The 24,401-nt window shown below is 47.4% G+C and overlaps 2 protein-coding genes across 5 annotated transcripts; both read right to left on the bottom strand.

The window, feature by feature from the left end:
• Positions 1-627: 627 nt before the first annotated feature.
• ADIPOR1 (adiponectin receptor 1) lies at positions 628-14,842 on the bottom strand. 4 transcript variants are annotated; one of them, XM_053208943.1, is made up of 9 exons: positions 14,649-14,842; positions 14,232-14,348; positions 8,243-8,477; positions 6,454-6,570; positions 5,261-5,432; positions 4,729-4,915; positions 3,261-3,448; positions 1,808-2,001; positions 628-1,491 (listed from the first exon to the last, which is right to left on the bottom strand). In XM_053208943.1, the coding sequence occupies exons 3-9, from the start codon at positions 8,381-8,383 to the stop codon at positions 1,363-1,365; spliced, it is 1,128 nt and encodes a 375-aa protein (XP_053064918.1). In that variant the 5' UTR covers positions 8,384-8,477; positions 14,232-14,348; positions 14,649-14,842; the 3' UTR covers positions 628-1,362. The 4 variants fall into 4 exon arrangements, with proteins under 4 accessions (XP_053064918.1, XP_026930549.1, XP_026930548.1 ...); XM_027074748.2 differs by lacking the exon at positions 14,232-14,348 and adding an exon at positions 11,619-11,685; XM_027074747.2 differs by having other exon boundaries at positions 14,232-14,842.
• A 2,885-nt stretch (positions 14,843-17,727) lies between these two features.
• On the bottom strand, positions 17,728-23,126 carry LOC106972467 (NADH-cytochrome b5 reductase 1). The gene is made up of 9 exons (XM_015069477.3): positions 22,983-23,126; positions 22,523-22,672; positions 22,332-22,404; positions 21,774-21,880; positions 21,426-21,555; positions 20,650-20,733; positions 19,477-19,562; positions 18,906-19,005; positions 17,728-18,556 (listed from the first exon to the last, which is right to left on the bottom strand). The coding sequence occupies exons 1-9, from the start codon at positions 22,995-22,997 to the stop codon at positions 18,384-18,386; spliced, it is 918 nt and encodes a 305-aa protein (XP_014924963.1). The 5' UTR covers positions 22,998-23,126; the 3' UTR covers positions 17,728-18,383.
• Between the last annotated feature and the right edge of the window lie 1,275 nt (positions 23,127-24,401).

The following is a 24,401-nucleotide window of genomic DNA, read 5'->3' as shown; positions in this document are numbered from 1 at the left end:
AGGCACAGAAAAGCATGGAATAACCCCTTGATGAGACAACCTTAAGCAAGGCAGTTTTAAAAGAACCAAACTCTAGAGGCGCCTGGGTGGCTCAGTTGGTTAAGCGTCCAACTTCGGCTCAGGTCATGATCTCGTGGTCCGTGAGTTTGAGCCCCCCGTCGGGCTCTGTGCTGACAGCTCAGAGCCTGGAACCTGTTTTGGATTCTGTCTCCCTCTCTCTCTGACCCTCCCCCGTTCATGCTCTGTCTCTGTCTCAAAAATAAATAAACGTTAAACAAAAAAATTTAAAAGAACCAAACTCTAAAGTAATAGGTAGTAGAGCTTTGATCACAAGGGATATATTCCTAGCACCTTTCAGAATCTTCTAATCATTGAACGCTACTACAGCAAACCAAACTCTGTAGTAAAATTTCCGTGTGGTAAGTAGAAAAAAAATAAAGCTGTATTGACGAGCTGATGCTAGGAATCCAATTAGACTCATTCATTGGCTCGCATGTGCCTGTCAATCAATTACCTGTGATTCACATTTGTATCTCAGCAGAATCTGAAACTGTTTAACTGGTTGTCATCCTTTGGCGTTGTGTACAAATAGTTGAGACCACACATGTCAGATCTTTGAATGCCAAATGTCTTCTGTACTTTCTTTTATTATCATCATAGTCTTTGCATCAAGATACATAGCAATGATAGCAGGTTTCTTTTTAAAGCTTAGTATTAAATATTAAATATCTTTCCCCATTTTAATTTTACATTACTCTGCCAAGAAAAAAACAAAATTAAAAGTCAAGTTACTTGAAGCCTGGACACGCTTCCATGATTAGCCGGGCTATGTAAAAGTTGGTGGCTGTGTTCTTCCTGCTGTAAAAGCAGGTCCAGGCCCTAGAAAGATGGGACCAGGTTCTAATTGTTTTTGAAAAGTGTGCTACAAAAATGGATGGCCTGTTATAAGCCAGGTTACAAAGTAAGGATGGGGGTAAGGAAGGGACATTTTCCTCCAGAAACAGGATTTCTGAAGAGTCCCAGTCCATCATTTTTTTTCCCAAAATGGCCGGAGGAGCGGTAAAGTCTCGACATGAGCTTCGAAGTCCTGTCTCTGTGAGGGGACGGTAGTTGCTTTGCCAACGAGGGGGACTGCTGAGGCGGGGCATGTCTGAGTCGGACCATCCCTACCCTCCTCAGCTAGGGAAATGGAGAGTCTGTTGCCCAGTGGGTGTGAAAGTGGGCTGAAGCGTGGTTGGTACTGAATTCTCCACGAGGTTTCTTCTAGAAACAGACAGCCCAGACTCTTCCTCTCACATCAACAAAGAAGTTATTTTTAAACGCACTTGGGAAGTTCCTCCTCCACCCCTCAGGTGGGAAGGCTCAGAGGAGGGAGTCATCAGTACAGCCCCCCTCCAGGCCGTAACGGAATTCTTGAAGGTTGGAGACCCCGTAGAAGTGGACAAAGGCTGCTGCCACCACCAGGACGTGGAAAATCTGATGAGACTGGAACTGCAAGGGTAACAAGAGAAGAGCCTTTAGGACAGTGGCAAGGAGAGATTAGAAATAAGTAGCAGAAAGCAGTCTCCTCCTTGAAAACAGTTTTTTTTTTTGTACCATAAAAGTGGTATTTGCGTTGCAGAAAAATTTTAAAAATCTTATCGGCGGTACGTCAAAATGGTAACCTTGGTTATTTCCCTGCCACGTAAATATACGCACCCCCAAACACTACCCGATCTCCATGTCTCTCACCGCCTTTCACTCAGACCTTTCACTGTGGCTGCTCTCACTCACCATCACAGGCCCTTCTGGCAGAGTCATCTCTTACCCATATGTCAAATTTTCCAGGAAAGAAGCGCTCGGGAATTCGAGCAGCATAAAGGCCAGCTCCGGTGATGTACATCACAGCCATGAGGAAGAACCAGCCCATCTGGCCCACTGTGGTGGCCTTGACAAAGCCCTCAGCAATGGTAAAGTGCATGGTGGGCACAACACCGCTCAAGCCAAGTCCCAGGAACACCCCTGAATAAAGCAGAGAGACGACTGTCAGGCAAGGAAGCATCCACTACACGGAAGGCACTGTTGTCTTTCTCCGGAATTCAGATGTGTAGTATGACAATTACCTATCCTCCATGTTTAGGAAATTGAGCCCCTTGATGGATAACAGCAGACATTTCATCAATATCCAGAATGGGAAGAAGGCTGTGTAAGTGCTAACATCGCTATTACCTTGTAAGGAGCACCAAGAGCAAATATCCGCCGTTCTTTTCTTTACTATTTGTTAAGAAATGTGAAGCCTTACCAAAAAAAAAAAAAAAAAGGGGGGGGGGGCGGGGAGAGCGAGAGAGAGCAAAGGCCATATCTATCAAAGCCCTCTGATGGCTGACTCAGACACAGAGCCTAAATGGCAAGGCTTCAGGTAGATGGCTTGCAAGTCAGAGGGAAGTTGGGCACGTTTTCCATTAAGATCATAAAAGATTTAAGTAACAGAACTCTGACCTCCTGGGTAGACAGACACACCCAGATCGGAAGTTGTCAAGGCTGCAGGGACACACGAGTAGGTTAAGAGGAAGGGAAGAATGGGTGTCTGTCTCCACACCACCGCGCTACACATAACTGGAGGGCAGGGACGACCTTCTGCGTTTCTGTGGATGCCCTTGTTAAAGCATGGTGCCTTATTCTTTAACTTCTTTAACTTATTCTTTTAACTGAAGGTTAAAACACAGCAGACATGAAGTCCAAAGGGCCTAAAGACTAGCGGCAACTTGTGTGTTGCTTCCAAAATAAAGCTTAAAAGGGGGGTCCAGATGAGCCAACACAAAGATGTGTATGCTGATGGCTGCTACAGACGTTGTGACCAGTGTTTACGCTCAAGGTACTTTTTCGTTCACCAAACCCAGTCTTCCATTCCCTTAGGAAAAATAACTCCAGGTGTTTGAATTTTAATCCCTTGGTTTGAGTGCTTAGGACTCAGGTCATTAAAATGACCATGCTCTGTACATCTTTTAGCTTTCTGAAACCAAATTTAAGAGTAGTCATTTTTATACTTGCAGTGGATTGATCAACTTGGTGACCAGGTGTCCTGTTAGCTAGCATGCCACTGAAATAGTCTGAAACATGGGGGAGAACTGAACTTTGAAAATCCACGGTGTTTTGAAGGTTAAACACAAGTCCACGTTCAGCTGGGCTCCCCGAACTGCAAACCACAGGGCCCAGGGTTGAGCCTATTAGGGCCCAAGGCCCAAATACAAATGAGGTTTACACTAGGGCTTCCTACCCACCTGCTCTTGTCTGCCGGTGCTTAGGAGTGGCAAACCGGTCCCACTGTGCCACAATGATGGCAGAGATGCCCAGGACACAGACGATGGAGAGGTAGATGAGCCGTGGCTGTGGGGAGCAGTAGAAGGAGTAATAGAGCCAGGGGACAAAGCTCCCCATAATCAGTAGAGCAATCCCTGAATAATCCAGTCTAAAAAAGAGCCACAAAAATGAAATGAATCAGTGGGAGAAAGAAAGACATCCTATGGCTTGTTTAACTTGTTCTTTCTGTTCACCTGCTCCCAGATCTGACCATTCTGTCTCCCTCATTTCCCATACAATCCCATACATACATTTCCCATACAATCCTATATCCTGGATCAAACACCCACCAGGTCAAGCACATCTGTTTTGCAATGGAAAAGTTTCTACGAACCCCTGATCACAGGACTTCATCCCTTCCCTCAGTTGTGGGCAGCCATATCTCCCCCTAGTGGATACTTCGATTTAGGAGTTCTGTCACAATTCCCTGATTCCCAGCTTTCCATTCACAACGGGCTCTGAATGTCCTCCCTTCAGTTCTGATTAAGTTGAGTTCCTAAAACAAAACCCTTAAATTGGGAGTATTCTTAAGAGGTACTGTTTTGACTTAGTCGACTTTTTTAACGATAAAAATGTATTTCTGTTACCAGTGTTACAGGAAAAACAAAACAACCCACCATCACAACCAAAACCACCACCACCACCACCAAGCAAATAAACAGAACTCCGGGGGGCGCCTGGGTGGCTCAGTCAGTTGAGGGTCCAACTTCGGCTCAGGTCATGATCTCGGGGGTTCGTGAGTTCGAGCCCCGTGTCGCGGGCTCTGTGCCGACAGCTCAGAGCCCGGAGCCTGCTTGGGATTCTGTGTCTCCCTCTCTCTCTGCCTCTCCTCCGCTCACGCTCTGTCTCTCTCTGTCTCTCAAAAATGAATAAACATTGAAAAAAAATTAAAAACAACAAACAGAACTCCGGGCGCAGCATTGGGGAATATGAAAAACATTAGATGAGGGGCATCTGGGGCTGCCAGAGTGCCTGGGCAGCACAGATAAGCTTAACTTGACTGGTGGGTAGAAACGCTGGCAGAATGAAGCATGGAACACCGCCACACCCTGCCGGGCCAACAGGAAGGCCAGATAGTACTGGGCACATGCTCGAAGAGCAGCCCACTGGCACCCCAAGTTTACAAAAGGACAGCGCTGCACGGGTAAAAAATATGTTCCACACTCGGGTTCTATCAGTTGCGGAGGCTGTGGGGCATTTTTCCACGAAGGATTTAAGAGAAAAACTGTACCACCCTACTATGCCCACAAAATAGAAAGCCTTTCCCCTGGCCCGTCAATCAGGGAACCTTTGGGAGTTATTGGCGTTTCCACTACCCAGTCAGCCCTCCAGTCACAAGACGTTGACAGTCGCATGCGGTCTTTCGCTCCTGACGTTCTTTCAACTCACTTGGAAAAAGTCCGAGAGACTTTCTCTGAATGACAATAGACGGTGTGAAAGAGCCAGGAGAAGCTGAGACAGAGCACTGCACCCAGAAAGAACATCCCAAAAACCACCTTCTCCTGTAGAGGGGCCATGAAGTACATATTTGGTCTGAGCATGGTCAAGATTCCCAAAAAGAGAAACAGCACAAAACCTGCAGGAGGGAAAAGAAAAAAAAAAAAAAAGCCTAAGGAAAAAGAGAGTACGTGCACTTTTTTTTTTTTGAAATACCAGCATTTTGTTTTGACAGCAGGAATTTATGAACTCGAAGGGTCTGCCTCCATCGAGGACGGTTCTGCCAGGGATCACATGAGAACATCTAGTTCTAATTTCTTTTCCGGGTTCTAGGCCTTCCTCCTCTCGTCTCAGAGATCATGATCGAGGATCAATCCATCAGAATAGCTTTGCCCTTTTTCCTACCCATGGACAAAGGCTATACAATCCCTTGAGATTTGAGAAGACAAAAACAATGGGTATTTCCCCCACCCAGATCACTCACCAAGCAGATGGGTCCAGATGTTGCCAGTTTCTGTATGGATGCGGAAAATGCTCTTGAAGCAAGCCCGGAAGGAGGGCATCGGCGGTCTGTGGCCATGTAGCAGGTAGTCATTGTCCTTTAGCCAGTCGGGGAGTACGTCATATGGGATGACCCTCCAGCGTCCCTCCCAGACCTGGAATACATACACACTCTCTAAGAAGGGTCCCAAAGGAGGCCAGTCTTCCCAGGCACAAGGGGCGAAGGACAGCCAGTCTAGGAGAATGTCAAGCATGCTTTGGGTGGTCCTAGGTAACAGGGAATCAGCCAAGACAGAGTATCAATGAGGCTATCGCAGTACTGTGTATCTCGACCAATTTTTGTTAATGCCTTTGTTCTTCGTTCTGTTAGTTTATCTGGATGTGCTTTAGATTAAGCGTATCTCAATCTTTAAAATTTCAAAATTAATACAGTGAGTGAAAACAAAGAAATAGAAATGAAATATATGGTTTCAAAAAACATACTTTTTTTGCCCTCCTCTGCTCCTCTACTCCAGGGGATTCTGGTTGACCCCTGCTCGATCCTTTCCCCCCAGTAGATTCTAAGTCCTCCTTAGGTTAAGACTGTGTCTTTTTAGAGCAGTGATTCTTAACCCAGGGCACAAGGACAATGGACAGAATCCAGGGAGTGGATGGAAATTTGGATGGGAAGAAATTATTTTTATTTTCACTCACCTCTAACTGAAATCTAACGTTTCTTTCAATTATAAATGTGAACAACAAAGCCCAGTAGTTCTAGACCTTTTGACTGTCACCCACAGAAATCATAGATGTTTTCATACATTAGCTTTGCAGATACCAAAATATTGTTATTCTTCACCGCTTAGAAATTATAAATTTAAATAAAATACGTTATCATTTTCCATGAATGCATATTTAATGTGTTCGTAAAGGAGGCCCACATGAAAATTTTAAGTTTTAAAAATTAAAAAATTCTGATGACTGCCAAAGGGATCCATGGGCAAAAAAAAAAAAAAAAAAAAAAAAAAGAAGCCGAGAACTTCTGTTTTAGAATATATTTTGAACAACGTCTAACATGGTAGGCAATACGGATTCAGGCATAAAAGTTCTTCAATCTAATGCACGTTTGCCAGCTGGGAGCATCCCCAGGAAGCCTGCCGTCCTTCTCCTTCCAGAACGGAACCCAGCGGGCTGTACCTTATACACAAACTCCTCCATCTTCTCCATGGCATGATGGGCTTGCAGGGGAAGTGTCAGTACCCGCACTTCCTCCTCCTCTTCCTGGGGCACTGGGCATGCTTGCTCTTCTTCAGCCTGTAGGGGGGGAAAAAAAACCCCAAAACCCCAAAAAACAATCCTAAGAGTCATCTCATAAATGGTGCCATTCCAGATCAGAAAGATCCAGAGAAACCCAAGCTGAACGCTTTCTGCCTAGCTTCTCTCCTGTACATAGGGCCTTGCAGCTTTTTTCTCTAAAAGCATGACAGTGAGTTTATAACACTACGGTTCAAGCTTTATTAATACTTGGTACAGGCTGGGGTGGATGCTCAATTCAGCAGGCAGGAGACAGACTGACGGGGGCGGACATCAAAGCGATATCGGATTGGCACGTCAGTCCTACCTGTTCTTTAGGTCGGGACAGCCCATCCTTACCTCTTGGACAGTGGTTCTCAACTGTCCCCCATTTCCCAAATGTTTCTCTATTCCAGACCGCTGAATTCTCAAAACAATGGAAAAGACAGAGTTGCAGAGATTCCCTTAACAATTTAAATCTGTTCCTAGTTCCCTGTGCACTGACTCTGGGGATTATATCATGACGGAAACTTTGTATTCCTAGCAGCTCCCAGAGGTGTCAGGGCCTCCAAACTTGGTTCTGTAGAAAGCAGCAGCACTGAGTCCTGTACCCCAAGGAACCTTGACATAAAACTTGCACACGGGTGAGCACTCCCCTATCAGGGAGAGAGACTTTTCTCTCAGTCCCAAGGCTCCAAACCATGGAGATGGAAAGCCTGGAGGTTCAGCTCCTTCTCTGGGCTATTCTCTTTCTCTCTCCTGTTGATGGGCCCTGGGAAACAAACGGTCCCTCTTAAACTTTGTGATGTAGATTCCTGTTTGCCTACCCCAATGTCCATTCTCTCTCTCTTCCTCAGTAAAAAGGTCCTTGGTTTTACGCAGGGTGGCAATGTTACTGTGATTTTACGCAGGCCGAGTGAAGAGGTCTAAAGTCCAGTGCAGCTGAATAGAATGATGTAACTAAGTTCTGGCCTATGGGCTGTAAATGGAAGTGTTGTGAGGTACTTCCAGAAAGGGTGGGCCCTTCTCCTTTTTCCCCTTACTCATTTTTGAGAGTAGTGAGCAAGAGAGCGAGCAGGGGAGGGGCAGAGAGAGAAGGAGATAGAGAATCCCAAGCAGGCTCCGCGTGGTCAGCGCAGAGCCCTATGTGGGGCTTGAACTCACTACTGTGAGATCACGACCTGAGCCGAAATCAAGAATCGGACGCTTAACCGACTGAGCCACCCAGGTGCCCCCTTCCCCCTTCCTCTTTTGTAGTGGCTCGTAGGTGGATGTGATGGGTAACATTAAGAATGAAGGAGGAGTGGGGCACCTGGGTGGCTCAGTCGGTTGGGCGTCCGACTTTGGCTCAGGTCATGATCTCACGGTTCGTGGGTTCGAGCCCCACATCGGGCTCTGTGCTGACAGCTCGGAGCCTGGAGCCTGCTTCAGATTCTGTGCCTCCCTCTCTCTCTGCCCCAACCCACTCGCATTCTGTCTCTGTCTCTCTCAAAAATAAATAAACATTAAAAAAATAATAAAGAAAAAAAAAAGATACGGATAATACAGTATGATAAGGACTGGGATAGAGATACTCCCAGGGTGCTATGGTTCTGCCTTTGGGGAGAGAGGGGAGATCGTAAAAAAGTGGAGACTGACACAGGCCTAATGAGAGGTTCTGATCAAAAGAATGACTCCTGGGATGACAACTTACTTTGGTTGGGTTGGCAATGACCCGTTTGCCCTTCTCTTCTAGCAGGGGTCCCAGTTCAGCCAGCTCCACCGTGTCCGTTTCCCTGTTACTGGCAGGAGCCCCATTGCCCTGTGCCACCACAGATCCTTTGTGAGAAGACATCTGGCTGGTACCTCAATCCCCTGCAGCTTCAGCTTGGGGATAGGTTGGGGTCTCTCAGCCCCAGGGGGCAGAGATCTCCCTGTGGTGGTAAACACTAAAAGCAAACACAAACATGAAGGGTATTGAGAATTGATTCCTCTTACAGTTTCATATCCGCGAGTCGACACTGAGTAAGACACAGCTAATCAACGCACATCCTGTCTCCAATTCTGAAGGCCAGTTAACTGCTAAATTCAAATCCATTCCTTGTTCTCCCTCTTTAATATTAGTCTTTACTCAGAACTTTACTAAGCTGACAGATAAGGTTGAAAATGTAACATCTGGTTGCTTGTCTTCAAAGGATCTGTGGTTATGGTACCAAACTGTCACCAAGAAAATCAGCTACTCACCTGCAACCCCCTCCCACAAGTGTGGAGCCCATTTACTGAGGAGAGTCTAGCCTACCATTCCCAAAGCTATTCTGCCCAAGAAACACTTGGTTCTGAGAATGAGGAGCAAAAATACGAAGCCAGCCCCTGGCTGTAATTACAGTTGGCCCTTGAACAACACGGGTTTGAACTGCATGGGTCCACTTATATGCAGATTTTCCTCAGTACATATATGTACAGTAATGTGAATGTAAATATATTTTCTCTTCCTCATGATTGTCTTAATATCATTTTCTTTTTTCCAGCTTACTATATTGCAAGAATACAGCATATACTACATATAACATACAAAATATGTGTTAATCAACTGTTTATATTATTGGTAAGACTTCTGGTCAACAGTAGGCTATTAGTAGTTAACTTCTGGGGAAGTCAAAAGTTATTATGTAGATTTTCAACTGTGCAGGGGTCAGTGCCCCTAACCTCTGTGTTGTTCAAGGGTCATCTATACTTCAAGAACACCCGAGCCGTAGAAATAAATTAAATGCCAACTGAACTCAGTTGGGCTTTATCTACAAATGCTCTGACACATGTGCCTTGCATGCAGAAGGAACTTGGTTGGGAGCTAGAGGCCCGGGGGTTAATTTCTCTGCGATGTCTACTAATTCCATTGTAGGATTATAGCCTGGGTTCAACATTTGTATAACAAGCTTTCATCACAATCTCTCCTTAAAGCAAGCAATAACTTACCTGGAAGCAGGAAGTTGAAGACAAGGAGGCAGCCCCAGCCTTGCCCTTTGCCACACACATACCAAACAACCGGCTCAGCAAGAGCTTGTCCCCACCACCACTGCTCATCATCTAAGCGCCACTCAAATTAGTCTTTCAGAAACTAGAGACAGGCACACAAATCCTTAACCAGAGAAACCTAGAACTCAGTTTTCTAGGAAAAACTTCAAACACTTGAGGTTCTCCGGAGTTGGACTTCAGGGAGTAGTCTTTCAATTAGGCCTCAGGGAGATGAAAATATGAAAATGATATCAAAAAAGAGAGGAAAAGTGCCCAAAGATGTCCGTCATCTTGTAAATTACTAGTCGAACCCCTCCCCCCACAACAAAGGAGTTTATTACTCCTAGCAATAGTAATGACCAGCATATTCGCATTTTTATGCACTGGTTATCCAAACCCAATAACCACAGGGCCAAACAATACCTGCACAGGGAGTGGGTTGCACTACCAGAGAGGAAATTTAAGCTTAGGGAATCCAACCCTTTTATAATAGGCAGTAATCACCACTGCCTGTGAGAGACACTGTATCTATCTCCCACCACTGTTCACTGTATAAACATCTTTGATATCTTTTTTTGTTTCAAGTTTTTATTTAAATCCCGTGTGTGTGTGTGTGTGTGTGTGTGTGTGTGCGCGCGCGCGCGCGCGCGGGGTGTGTGTTTTTAAACATCTTTGATATCTGTACCAGTTCTCTTTTCATCCAAGACCGATTACAGTTCCTTCTCGGGGATTACAATTGGATATATGTCGTCAGATGAGGGCAGTCCTCAGGTTTCAAAAGTCATGCTATGCTCAACTCACAAGCACAGCTGACAGCGACAGGCAAGTCGAGTTCAAGAGAGCAAACAGTAACTCACTGTACAGCAGACCTTTATATGGTGTCAACACATAGATAGTTTTTCTTCCGTGAAATGCGCAAGATTCTGACAAGACAGACGCCAGCCCGCAGCCATAGCGAACAACTGAGCCCAAGGTGAACAGGAAACTGAAGGCCCCTGAAAACCTCAGGAAATAGGCAATCCACATAAGAAACACTGGGAAATCTTTTTCAATAGGTTGACCGCAAAACATATTTCCTCAGAGTGAATAAACCGCTTTCCTCAGAAATAATTTATACAAGAGGAAAAAAAAAGTTTTGGGCCCTTTGGAGAGGTCTGAATAGGGGAATACACTTAGCTTAAAACACTGCTACCAGCACTTTAGAGGCAGGCCACCAAGGCTAAATAAATGAATGAATGAATGAATGAATGAATGAATAAAGAAAGTACTCAGGTTCTGTGATATGTACCCTTGATTTTGGTCAGAACCTATACAGTATTTCAAAATGAATGAATGAATAGGGCAGCATTCTAGTGGGCAAGCATATGACTTATTAGCTTCTTGTCATTAGCTAAGGGTTTATGTACTTTTTCTTGTGCTTGTGGGGCTTTCTCCTTTTCCTCAGAGTAAGCCAATACATTCACTGAATATTTAACACATATATTTAGCACTAGCACCCTAAGGTATTCTAAGGTACTGTGCAAAATACCCAGTTGAACAAGTGTCTTCAAAGAGCCTTTAACCAGATGGCACAAGGTCATTTCTGACATGTACAAAATCAGCGATACAATTTCACTGTTCCAGGAGGGCAGTGGAGGGAGAGAACACATAACCTAGGATGGCCACACACTAAATTCAGTTATTTCAAATGCTGTGTAACTATTTCACTTGAGGCAATGAGAATAACATAGGCAAACGTTTAAGTTGGGCAGTTAGAGACCCAATGCAGAATCCAGCTTGATATTCATTTCCTCATTTGACCTGCAAAGTTTTTATACCCTCAAGTCTAATGTTCTCCTAGGATGATCTCTGTCTCTTGGCCATCATTAGTCTTTTCGCTTTCAGTCCAAATCACTCTCTGTTAATTCTTCTGATTTCCCTCTAGCTCCTCTGTCACTAGCTCCTACACCTCCCCTCAGCGTTGTCTTCTAGGCCCAGAGTCACTAAACGTAACAGACATCCTAGTTAACTCACAAACCAGCCATCAGCTGCAACTCATCATACAAGATACGGCATCATGCATCATGTAAAGTACATACAATGGAGGTCAATGGAGATCACATCATCATAGTGAGCAAAGTCCATTGTCCGGTTTGGTCTTGTAAACTGTAGCAACACAGAGACAGGAAAGGGAGAGATAGGGATCGGAGGTCTGGCAAGAGAGGAGAGCAAATAACACTAGGACCTGGAAATATAACTTCTGATAGGGTGACCACTCATGAACAACTGGGGATGGTTACAAGCAAGTGTTTTTGTCTCTATTGTATAAAACCAGCATAAACCCTTAAGGTCTCAGGACTGATTCTGAGAACACTCAGGAGCATCAAATATACTTCAGCTTTCTGCCAGCTTTCTACATCCTTATGTATTTTAGAGGAAATACATTTCCCCTCAAACTCGCCACACCCAATATAGCAAATTATAACTGGGCCTAACTCCACTGAGTGCATTTTTGATGGGATTTCGTCAATTCAAGCTAATAAAATCTTTACCACTAAGCTTTCCAACTGGATAAACCTATGATATTAGAGAATAAAGCTGTGGAGGCAGGGAGGTGTTTGTGCTCCTATAAATAAGATAATCCTGTGCCACATTTGGGAAAGAACTGATTCTTAATCACCGGCCAGTTCTAGCTACAGTTTGTATCCCTCACAGTTTCTGGAGACATTTATTCTGTGAGCCAGTTCTGTGAACCAGTTTCCCTCCTTCCCTGGAGTCAAAGGCATAAAGCTTCTTCTGGGAATTTTTAATCTAGAGTCCCCGGACCCTTAGAAATTCTGTGGATAGGCACGGGTAGGCTCTATCTACGTCTGCCCGACTCTACTGTTCTAAAGCAAGATTAGTCTAGCAGTAAAGTCAAAGAACACAGCCATCTTCTCGATGCATGCCTCTGTTAGAGGTGGTTTCACAACTGCTGGGGGAAAAATGAGTCAAGGCCAAGGCCTATGTTTGAAAATCACCAAATTGCAGTAATGGTGCCTTGGCTTTCTCACGGGATGCTAAGTGTCACTGACTTAGAGTCTGAAGTAGAACATCACAATCTAACTTCCTTTGTAGCTCTTCTCCAGCTAGCCCAACAGAAGGAGTCTTTTTGATCCCAAACAGAGACAGAGAACCTTTTTCAAATGCCATGACAAAAAAAAAAAAAAAAAAGTACACAGGCTTATGGAGTTGTATGCCAGTCCCTGTTTTGAATACCTGGCTTTCAGATACATGGTCGATACAGTTATACATCACAGCAGTCACTTTACAAGGTGTACCTCAGAAGCCCCAACCTAGATGCATGCCTAAAAGTCAATCAGTCGGAACTGGTTTGCCTACAGGGCACGTTCAAGGATCCTTTCAATCTAAGATAACTACAAACCTTATAAACATTAATCATGCCAACGTTTCTGAGCAGGAAAAGGGGATTAACTTTGAGCACAGTGAGAGGAACAAAATCTGGTGGGCAACATTAGAGATACACGGACATTAAGGGAAAAATGTAATGACTTTGATGAGTATCCGTACTAGGAAAAAAACAAACAAAAACAAACACCATAATTAATAAAGCTTCTGGGTTTAAGGATGACTGTTTAGTTCACCAGTGTGATTACAGGTAGATGGGACAGGATAATATAGCAAGAGTGTTAAAGAGTTTCAGTGTGGCTTTATAGTATAGGAGTCAAAGGAAATTTCCTAGGCAAACAGAGAACAAACTTAACTGGCCTAGAAAGAAGCACAAACTCTATTCTTTCTCCATCTGACAATATCTATTGATTATTTACAATGTACATGGCACTGTGGCTACAGAGATAAGGCAAAGGAGCATTAGAGGCCTAACATGGTTGCTGACCTCTATTTTAAGAGGGGGCAATAATTTTTGTTTTCTACTAACATCCCTACAAGGCCAAACGTCAGTAAATGCTGGAGGAGAAGTTCAGAAGAAAAGTTCAACTTTAGTTGGAACGATCAGGAAAGGTTTTGTGGAAGATTTTAAGGAAGTATCTTGATAGGTAAAGATGGGACTAGTGGCCATTCCAGAAGCACACCTGGTATGAGCCAAAGCAGGCTTGAAAGAACATAGCGCCCAGGGCAGTGAATAATCCATTTTTCTATAAGGGAATCTTCCAAAGGCAAAATGAGGCCAGACTGAAAAAACTGAAGATAGCCTAAAAGCCTACTTAAGGTGGTACACTTTACCCATTCGCAATGGTGAGCCTAGTGATCCTTTCCTACTTGCAGGCAGAGTGGTCATTTATTTTTTAAATCCCTTCAGAATCATGTAAATTTTTTGGCCACTGAGAACAGAAGGCTTTCAGATTCTACTCTGCAATTAGGTATATTCTGTGGAGGTCTACCTTAAAACCAAAGCTTTGAAGACCTAAAATCTCAAACATGAGATGGCATACATCGATGTGAGATTTCTGAGGTAATAAAATTCCGTTTTCCCCCAGTTTGGATTTTGCTCACATTTCAGCTTTTAGGATTACCTTAAATAAAGGTAAATTGTCCACTAATCTCCCTTTCTCTCCCAAGTCGAGGTGGGGACACTGTTACGGTTCGATCTGCCAAGGACTTGTGGTCGAGGACCCTGGGGGCTGCCCCTGCCACCAAAGGCTGAGAGAGGTGGTTCTGCGACCCAAGCCCGCACCCCCCCACTCCCCACTTGCCTGGCGCAGCGGCCTTGGGAGCCGGCTTAGCTCTGGCCTGGCCCGTCTCGATACAGGGCCGGAATCCAGACGTCTCGACCTCCCACCGGGGCTGGGAAGACTCGGCACTCACCGGGACTGTGGCAGTCGACTGAGAAAGTCGGAGGACGAGCAGCCCACCCGCCCTTAAATTGTAGTGGAGGCCGCCTCGGAGGCGGCGCGAAGTGGGAGGGGCCGGAAATGTTTACAACCCCGACCGCAGAGTAGCCGGGAGGCGCGGCCGGCTCCTGGGTGGGGGTCTCGAGACCCTTGGGGCTTCTGGGCAAGTCAGTCCCAAGGGCTGTCCCAGCCTCAGGCCTGCGCCGAGGCTCCCGGGGGTTCCTGAGCTGCGGCCGATCCCCGCACACCCGCTCGCCGCAGCAGCCGGGGGGAACTTACGGCCGGCAGGCGGGCTCTGCTGGGGGCCGCGATCCCCGGCGCTACATCCCGCGGCGCTGGAGGCGGCCTGCGGCCGAGCGGCCCCGGATCTTCAGCGCCTTCCCCGCGCCGGAAGGGGCGCGCGACCACTCGGCGTCACCTCCGTGGCCGCGTCACCTCCTCTCGGGTGCTCCCTCCTCCTCCTGACAGGCATTCCTCCCGCAGTTCCAATCACAGGCCCTGTCCCCTCGGCCACGCCTCCCGCTCGCGGGGTGCCGCCCCATCCGGCCTGGCCCCGCCCCCTACGCGGCAGGCCCCACCTGCGAGGCCCTGTTTCCCGCGGCAGGCCCCGCCCCCTCGCTCCGCTCCAATCATGAACTCCTCCTCTAAAAGGACCACACCTCCAAGTCACTAACTGGAGCACGTGATAGAGAAGGAATTTCAGGGAATTAGACCGAGCCCTGCGAAGGAATGCCAAATTCCCTACCGTGCACCTTGTTCACTAAATTGGGAAAGTCCCTCCACTTCATCTGTTACCAATGCCAGTCATTTTATCTCCGAAAACGCTTAATTCCTTCTTCAATCTCATGGTCCCTCCCTCCAATCCACAAATATTTATTGAAGCGCTTATCATGTGCTAGCACTGGGCTAGACTTAATTTTGGTTAGTTATTTCTGTTTGGAAACAGCGGAATTGTTTCTAAATAGTCTTGCTTGACGGCTCCCTGCTCCAGCTCCGTGTTCTCATATTGCAGCCAGAGTGGTGGCGCCAGAATGCATGTCGGGAGACTATTGGATGGTGCAGCCCTCATCTGAATCACAGAACGCAGAAACTTTGAGGAACTGTAAGTCAGTTCTCTCAATTCTCCCAAGGATAGTACATAGCTGGTGCTATTCTAGATGCTGAGAGAGAAGGTAATTTATTATAACCTTACATGGATGCCTAAAGCCAGTGGGATGAAATCTTTTGGTGCTGGTAAAAGCATGGGCCCAGGAGTCGGATAGAACCAAGTTTCGGGCCCTGACCAGCTTATGATCTTTAGAATGTTACTGAACCCCTCCAAATAAGAATGATCTCATCTGGAAAACGGCAATAAAATAGTGCTATTTCAGGGGCGCCTGGCTGGCTCAGTCAGTGGAGCACACAACTCTTGATCTCTGGGTTGTGAGTTCAAGCCCCACATTGGCTGTAGAGATTACTTAAAAAAAAAAAAAAATCTTAAAAAACATAGTGCTATGTCACTGGCTCTTGGATAGGATTAAACAAGATAATTTATGGAGGCTCTTAGTGTGATTCCTGGCAAAAGGTGAATGCTTCATAAATGTTAGCTATGTGTTGCCCACAGAACCTCAGAAACTTCCACTGTTCACAGGATTTTTTTAAGTTTATTTATTTTTGAGGGAGAGAGAATCCAAAGCAGGCTCCATGCTCTCAGCACAGAGCCTGACAAAGGGCTTGATACCGCCAATCGTGAGACCAGGACCTGAGCTGAAGTCCAGAGCCGGCCGCCCCCACAGCATTGAGTTTTAAATCTCTTCCCGGTAGTGTTACAAAGGCCTTTCTCAGCTGGCTCTCACCTACTCTCAGAACTCTTCCTCCTCTATTTTCCTTCTGGCATTTAGGCCTCAAAGAACTTCTAGTTCTCCAAATGCGAACTTCTCTTTCATTCCTCCAGCCTTTTTCAAATGCTGATCCTTCTGCTAGATTGCCCTTCCCCCCATTCTCTGCTGCAAGATCCAAGCAGTTTACAGTGCTCAGTTCTGGGTTTGCCTTTGGACTGAGACAATCCTAGGTTCACATTCTGGCTCTGCCAGCCACTGACCGACTTTGACTTTTGGCAACTCCTTAATCTTAGACTCACAGGATTATCATAAGGATTAAGTTATATAGACGAGTACTTTGCACAGTATGTGTTACATAGCTAACTCAAAAATGTCTCTCTCTTCTCTGAATCTTTTCCAAAACCTTCCCATCTGCACCTTGTATCTCTACTATGCTATTAATCACACTGCACACAGTGTTATAATGTTTATCACTTGCCTATCTTACTCTAGACTGAGTTCTTTGGGGACTGAAGACCAGCGTTGGTCATAATTGTGTCCTCAGGAACGAGCACAGTGCTTAGAAGGTGGCAGGTCCTTAGAATACATCCTGTTTGTATGTCGAGTGAATGAGGCAGAAACCCACGTAAGACAAGAAATGGTGAGCTTCTGTGTGGGAAATGCTCTTTGCTGGACTGCTTCACTATTTGAGCCTAACAATCCCTGTGCAAGATCTTTCTTTTTGGAGGTGAGGTGGCCAGGTGTATCTCACAGAGAACAGTGGCATACACATACGAGTTGATCGAGAAATGTTTGATGGAATACTCGTAACAATTTATTGACAACTCTGCTATATGGAGGGGTGAATTCTGGGGGTCCCACAAGCCTTTCTTTTGGGGCCCCAGGGAAAGCAACACATAGTTCCATGCAGAGAAGCAGTGCCGACCTTCTTCTTGAGGCCATTTCATTGTTCTATCCCAATGGGACTAACAAAGAAGATCGGAAGAAGCTGCCCTAGTCCAAATCTGGGAGAAGTGGGTGGATTGTCAGAGCAGAAGAGAAGGGCAGTTAAGACAGATGGGCCTGGGGGTGGCCACGCCTATCCAGGCACCTACAAGTCTGGCTGGGGCTGGTGATATCAGGTTACTTTTTAAAGGGGAAAAGCTTCTCGTCCAAACAGAAAGACAATACTTTCATTTGTTTGCCAGGTACCCTGAAGGGTAAGTTTGGCGAAGGGAGGGCCAAGAGAAGGAAGGGAAAGAGTGGCCAAACCGAGGGACCACTGTGATCGTACCTGGGCTCAAAAAGCCTCCCCTCTAACTTCGGTTCTCCTCCCCCTCCCTTAGAAGCCTCCAGGGAGAAGTTGAGCTCCTGCCTCTGCTGAGACAGCTGTTAAGTGATCACTGAGTGTGTGGCCAGGTCAAATTTCAGCACATGGTACCACTGCTCAAAGGTTCTCTGGAAGACCTGGGAGGAATTCTGTGCTGGGAAATCCTTCCTCCCCAGATTCGCAGACATGAAAAGCCTTAGGAACAAGGACCCCAGACACAACAACCCCGTAGGTTTAACACGGGGGCCTTAGCCCCATTTATTTGCATAGCCAGAGGTCTCTGCCACAAGCGGCAGTCTTAGACTGTGGGTAGCCATTTCCTTCCAGCCTGGGCGGGGGCTGGGAAAGACAGACGCACAAATACATATTTCAGATTCCCTTCTCTGATGTCTGAAGAAATCATTTTCTCCTTTCCTGCAATCTTGAGGAGACCACCTCTGTGAGGCTGCTCAACTTGCGCTCACTAACACACACACAGAATCTGCTGTGGGTTAAGCACCGAATATTAAGTAAAACCCATTACATAGATTGTTCCTTTCATCACAGACACAGAGTGTGATGCTATCAAGGAACTAGTCAGTACAAGCAGCGAAGGTACATGCTTCCTTCTTTCTGACCCATGGAAGAGATGTCTCCACGGGCCTGACCTGGACCTTCTATCACAGGGAGATTTGGGGGGCCCTTTCAGGGAACGACTCAGCTTTAGCCCTCTTCCATGGCTACAAGGATGTCATTCCTGCAGGTATCCTCCAGATTTCAGCTCCAGAGTAAGACAAAAAGGCTGACACTGCCAGGAAAGGAAGCTAGGGCTTATAGCACTTGAGTACTGGCTGAGGACAGTTGCAAGGAACAGGACCAGGGACACAGGCCCACGGAGCAGGAAGCTCAGTAGGTGAATCGCATCTTTTGTGAGTAGCCCAGTTTGTCCAAGTTGGGATGGCAGGCCAGCTGCACCATGGGGGGTGGCCCGCAGAGCAGCAGCAGCACGCCATCCCCTGGGGCGGGCAGGTGTTCCCGGATCATGTCAGCAGTCACAAACCCCTTGCTGTAGGCCCAATCTGCAGTACAGAGGAGAAGAGAGAGCAGACATTCCAGACCAGACCCGAGCTGACAAGGGGCGGAGTACCATGAGGCGGGGAGGAGGGGGAGGGCCCGGAGAGCCTCCAGAGAAGGTCTCAAGTTGTAGCAGCAGCTAGACGGGGAGACTCAGCCTGCTTCAGCTTCACAGCCATGCCTGCCACCCACCCGGAAAACAGGAACCAGAAGGAAAGGGCCCAGGAGATCACCATGTCTGTTGCACTCACACTTGGGAGTGTGGCAGTACCAGGGAGGGCTTGTTTCACTGAAATCAGAACCCCCAGTGCGGGAAGGCCCTGATTTGGGGGTGTCCAGGAACGGGGAGGGTACCTTCTGGGGGGTGATCCAGAGTGAACCAGAGCTTAAAGCGACTGGGATATCGGGCCTGCAGTTCCTCCAGCTCCTCCCGCAAGATTATGTCCTTTTCAGTCTGAAATGAACGGGGAAGCAAAGATTCTAGGAACCTCATGAGGCCCACGTACAAAAAGTTCGCCGCTCTGACAACTTTCCAACCGGGACAAGATTAGAGAGCCAAAGTTCTAGGGAATAATCAGGGCTTTTAGAGAGTTAGCGTGAGGCAAAGAGAGGGGAACGGCCTTTATTTACACAGTATGGAGGAATAAAGATGAAATATTTCACAAAGGAAACCCAAGGAGCAACTTTTTACGCTTCGGACTCGGTTCCTTAAATGTGTCCTTTTCATGTTTCCTTGGGGGCCAGGGAAGGAATTTGGCCCCATGCTCTGTCCTCCTTGCGGTGGTAGAGGGTCCTCTACCTTGCAGGGGGGACCTTGGGCAAAGGCTACAACAGGCTCTGGACTAGCTCTGCCTGCCGGTGCCGCATCTCTCAGGCTGCCTGCACAAGAGCTTTAAAGACCCAGGTGTGAGAAAAGTAAACCAACCTGGTTGGCAAAAAGCAGAGAGCACTGGGTCGGATCTTTAGGGTCCTTCAGGATGGCCCGAATCAGCTGCAGCATTGGGGTGATTCCTGCAAAAAGACAGCCCACCATGAGACAGGATGGCCGCAGACCCTCCCCTGTCCCAGCTCCTGAGCTGACCAACATCTCATCTTAATTCTTTCTACCCATTCACCACCCCGCTCCATTTTTCCTTTAGTATCCCGATCCTCGAATCCTCTCCTGTGTCCTGGAGCACTGACATTCCTGGACAGAGATGCCCTTGACCCCACACTCAACATCATGTCTGGTAGGTGCACTGTGGTCATGCTCCATATTCGCATAAGATCATACAGTTAACAAACGGAGGATTGATGGGGGTGGGAGGGAGGGGAGGGGAGGTGATGGGCATTGAAGAGGGCATCTTTTGGGATGAGCACTGGGTATTGTATGGAAACCAATTTGACAGTAAATTTTATATATTAAAAAAAAAAAAAAGATCATACGGTTGAAATCCTTCCAAGGAACCAATCTAAGACCCTTCCTCTGAAAGTCTGTTGGAGGCTTGGACTCAAATGTCACAGATAACTGTAAGTACCTACTGATTCAGTGATGAGGGTTCTGGAACACTGGACTTGAGGGTTAAGTGCATGTGCTTTGGAAGTGGACAGAGTTAGAAACTAACCCTACCTCTGGTCATTACTGTTTACCCTGTGGAAACCCTTCAACTTCTCGCAACCTCCATTTTTTTCATCTGTAAAAGGGGAAGACTAATATCTACTTCATAGATACACACATAAAGTGACTAGCATAGTGTCTAATATTTAGAAATGTTCACTGTTTGTTCTTTCTCTTCCTTCTTGCCTATCCTATTTCTAGCTGCTTCTCCATTCTCACCTAAAAATTATTAGATTCATTCCATTTGAGGTCTTAGGAGAACCCACATGATTTATTTCTCTCATTCTATTAGTTAAAAAAAAATTCGTTATTTATTAATTTTTTTTGGTTTCTACCTGATTATGATTTTGTTTTCCAGATATCAGGGAGTTCTAAGCATCACCAGGAATCCCCCGACTAACAGCTTGGCTATGATTACCAAACCTTCTGAGGGTCACTTGGGCGTTTTCATGGCAACAACCAATAATGGTGGGAGAGAATGGCCCCTCAAGTGATATACACCTGTTCCGCCGGCAATCATTCCCAGTTTCTTCGCCACTTGGGGTTCTGGCGGAGATTTTTTGTTGGGCTGAATGCTAAAATTCCCTGAAAAGTCAAGTTAAGAGAGGGGTGGAAGAAAAAAGTCAATATGGGGGACTAAGAAAACAAATATAGAACTGAAGATGTGTCCCAGGCCGGTTTAGCAGCTGCAGTGAAATCTGATCCTGGAGCTTGGGTGGAGGTTTGAGTTGAGCCAGCCTTGACAATGATACACTTGAGGGACAATGGGGCCAGGACTATCCGTCCCATATTATTAAGTACCAGTCAGTTTAGGGCCACACAGTGAGTCATTAGCTGCCTCTGGCAGACCGTCACTCCCTGGTGAGGGAGACAGGCATGGGGCCAGGTGTGAATGTATTTTCCCAAGTGGCACAGAGCAGCTCCAGAGGCTTGCTAATGCACACAGCTGTTCCCATGGGCAGGGATGAAAGCTGTGTCTGGCTATCTAAACTGCTCAACTTGAGAAGCGTTCGGGGGAGGGAAAGAGAGACATAGGTTTGCTTTAGGCATCTCCACAGCAGTCATGGCTGGTGAGCTCCAGTGGGTAGGGAGCTGATCCCTGTGGCAAACGGAACTGAGAAATATGCCTTTCCAAAATATCAGCGCTATGTTTAAAGGGCAGGTCTGGCCCTTGCCCACGTACTCACATACATGCACACGCACGGCCGCAGTGTGCCAAGTGGACTACGCGTACTGGAGAAGTGGGAGACAGGCTCAGGGAGAAGAGGGGCCATTACCTTTCCCAGTGTAAGTGAGCAAACCACTTGGCCCTCGAAATTCCACCACATCCCCAATCTTCAGGCTGTTTAGGTACTGAGACATCTTCCCTCCCTCAGGAAATTTGGGGTGCACACCCTTCAGGTACACCTGGTAAGACAGAATGGAAAACACTTTATCTGGAATGTCACTGGCTTCTGAGCTGAAGCTAGAGCAGGAACTACACATGTGCTATCGTCCCCAGTCCACATACCTTCTTCATATGCCCTAAGGACACATGTCTCCTGCTATCAAACAAATCTTGGAAGTTTACAAATTCCAGAAAGAGAGGGATAAGGAGCTCCTGGGGTTCCTTCCTACCCACTTACCTTGATGACAAGATCCACGTAGCCTTGGTCCTCGTCACTGGTGACAGGAGTATATGGCCTGATGACCAGGCTGCCATCGATCCGGGCAGAGAGGTAGACATGTTTGCCTGGGGACCATGTGTAGAGCTACATAAGGGCTGCTGGTGGACGTGTAGCCTTCCTGTCACCTTTCAAAATACTCAAGGAGTTTTGAGAACAAAGATGTCTTGCTTCCTAGAGTGGTTCCAATGAGATAGCAGGCAGGGAGGGCCCCTTAGGGCCCTCAGAAGCCCCCCATTGGAGAAACTCTTGTCAACTACTGCCAGGACCTTAGCAGTAGCAGGAGAATTGAGGGTCTGGGCAATGAGGAAAAAATAAATGTTTGCTCAGGGGGAAATACAAACAAATCCTGCAGGGAGGAGGAAGAACTAGTGAGTGTCAACGATGTCTAGGGGCACAGAAGCCACACCCTGGAGGGGCCCAGTGGTCAGTGATACCTCACCAATCCAAGCTGGGTAGGGAAGGGGAATCACCCTTTTAGGATACCAGGGAAAGGAGCCCACTCCACACTTTCCTTACCCACAGGCAGCCCCAGAACGTGGTGGGCGGTGGGCAGGGCAAAGCGGAACCTCTTGGTGTTGTGGCTCACAGTCTGGAGGATGGATGACACACACGTTTCACCAGGCAGGTCTGGTGCTGCAAAGTGCTTTGGGGCATCCCAACCACAGTGGATGGTCCCTCCTCTACCCGGGCTTTCCTCTACAACTTACCGTCTTGTCTAGCAGTCGCAGCAGGTACTTCTCATTGGGGTCCAGGAGAGTGACCTTTGGCCGGCGGGACTTTCGAACCAAGTACGAGCCCAGAGCCAGGCCAAGCACGGTCAGCAGCCCCACCCCCAGGGAGGCCAGCAGGACTGGGCTCTGTGGGTAGAGAAGGCAGCGTGACCATCATGCTGGGGAAGAACCCGGGGAGTGGGTGGTGACTGTCCCATACGACCAGCCGCCCCAGGGATGGCTTTCCCGAGCTCCAGCGCGAGAGCCTTTCACGGCCAGAAAGGTAACCGGGGAAGGGTCCCAAGCCCGACTGTGCGGTACCGGGACCCCGGATTCCAGGGCAGGTGTAGAGCCCTGCGGAACGGGATCGGCGGCGAGAGCCCCAGGTCCGGAGCTGAGTGCCCAGAACGAGATGGGGCGGAGTCCCCTGGTGCAGGACGCGGAGCAAGGGTCTCACCGGTTGGAAGCCCATGACCGAGCACCTCGTCCTCCACCGCCAGGCCCGCGGACGGATCCCACAATGCGCCGCGGGGCGGGCAGGAGGCGGGGCGGGCAGGAGGCGGGGCGGGCAGGAGGCGGGGCCTGGCGAGGGTGGGGCTGGCGGGCTGAGTGGCTCTGCGCCCCACCCCTTTGCTCTCAGGCTTGGTGGCCAAGGGCCCCAGGAACCTCCAGACTGACCCAAGATCCATGAAGACCGCAGCTCCAGCCCTCCTTCCCCTCCCCAGCCTCCTATTCCCGCCACTTCGATCCGCTTACCCCGAGCAAGAGGGGAGTCCTGTCAAATGTAGAACCACACCAAGTTGGGGGACTAGAAATCTGAGTCTGGAATACTAAACAGAAGGCTGTCTGACATTGAGCCAGTTGAGCAGGAAAGGCTGAAATTAATCATTTTAGAGTCACCTTAGTTTTTCAACAGGCTGAACTGCAACAGCATTGAACAGTCTGGCGGGGTCTTCTTTAGGAATGAGGAGTGTGGCATGGCAACTTCATTTCCCGGTCCCATTTGGTTTTGCATACAGCACCAGGCCTTCGGTACCACTCAGTGGCTTCCTATGGGTCCAAATCAAGCTTCTTGTCCTGATCTGGGTTCTCTTACCCTCAGGGTCAAAGACCTGGGCTTTGGAGGCAGACTGTACAGAATAAGAATCTTGCCTCCAGCACTTACTGGCTCTGTGACCTTAACTTTTCTGCAATTCCTCATCTATAAATGGATATATATTATCTTGTGTCTAGTCCATAGGGGTGTTGTGAGGCTTAAATGAGATGTGTAATGTGCCTAGTGTACTGTCTGTCAGAGCAAAATACTCGATAGATGTCAGCGACTATAATGGCTCAGAAGATAGCGCCAACAGTTAGGGTTTTAGAACTAAGCTCTGTTGGCAGCAAAATGGGACAAAGGGAGTCAGAAATAGACACTGACAGCCACTGGGGCTACACATTTGCCAAGATGGCTGTTCTTTCTCATACACAGTTTCCCAACCAGATTGACATTTGCATTTGATTTCTTCTGAGGTCTCTTGCCTTTGCTTACAGACATCTTTTTATATTTTTACATGGTCTTATACATCTGTGTGTTTGTGCCCTAATCTCCTTATAAGTTCACTAGTCATATTGGACTAGGGATCACCCTAACAACCTCTTTAAAGACTCTATCTCCAAGGGAGCCTGGGTGGCTCATTCAGTTGAATGTCCAACTCTTGGTTTTGGTTCAGGTCATGATCCCAGGGTCATAGGATTGAGCCCCATGTTGGGCTCCACGCTGAGCATGGAGCCTGCTTAAGATTCTCTCTCTCTCTCTCTCTCTCTCTCTCTCTCTCTCTCTCTCCCCCTCCTCCTCCTCCTTCTCCTCCTTCTCCTCCCTCTGCCCCTCTCCCCT

Source organism: Acinonyx jubatus, chromosome E4, assembly GCF_027475565.1.
Source record: "Acinonyx jubatus isolate Ajub_Pintada_27869175 chromosome E4, VMU_Ajub_asm_v1.0, whole genome shotgun sequence".
Taxonomy (NCBI): domain Eukaryota; kingdom Metazoa; phylum Chordata; class Mammalia; order Carnivora; family Felidae; genus Acinonyx; species Acinonyx jubatus.
The sequence above is the reverse complement of the archived record's forward strand: the minus strand, read 5'-3'. Positions and strand labels throughout refer to the sequence as shown.

What these genes read in the sequence shown, in the direction of transcription:
- ADIPOR1 (XM_027074747.2), bottom strand. Translation starts at nt 8,383, where the DNA reads ATGTCTTCTCACAAAGGATCTGTGGTGGCACAGGGCAATGGGGCTCCT. An exon ending in TCATTGCCAACCCAACCAAA is followed by an intron (nt 6,571 to 8,242) that starts GTAAGTTGTCAT and finishes CCCCCCCTACAG; the next exon opens with GCTGAAGAAGAGCAAGCATG. An exon ending in GTCTCTCGGACTTTTTCCAA is followed by an intron (nt 3,449 to 4,728) that starts GTGAGTTGAAAG and finishes GCTCTTTTTTAG; the next exon opens with ACTGGATTATTCAGGGATTG.
- LOC106972467 (XM_015069477.3), bottom strand. An exon ending in TGCGACTGCTAGACAAGACG is followed by an intron (nt 22,405 to 22,522) that starts GTAAGTTGTAGA and finishes TCCATCCTCCAG; the next exon opens with ACTGTGAGCCACAACACCAA. An exon ending in CGTTCTGGGGCTGCCTGTGG is followed by an intron (nt 21,881 to 22,331) that starts GTAAGGAAAGTG and finishes CATGGTCCCCAG; the next exon opens with GCAAACATGTCTACCTCTCT.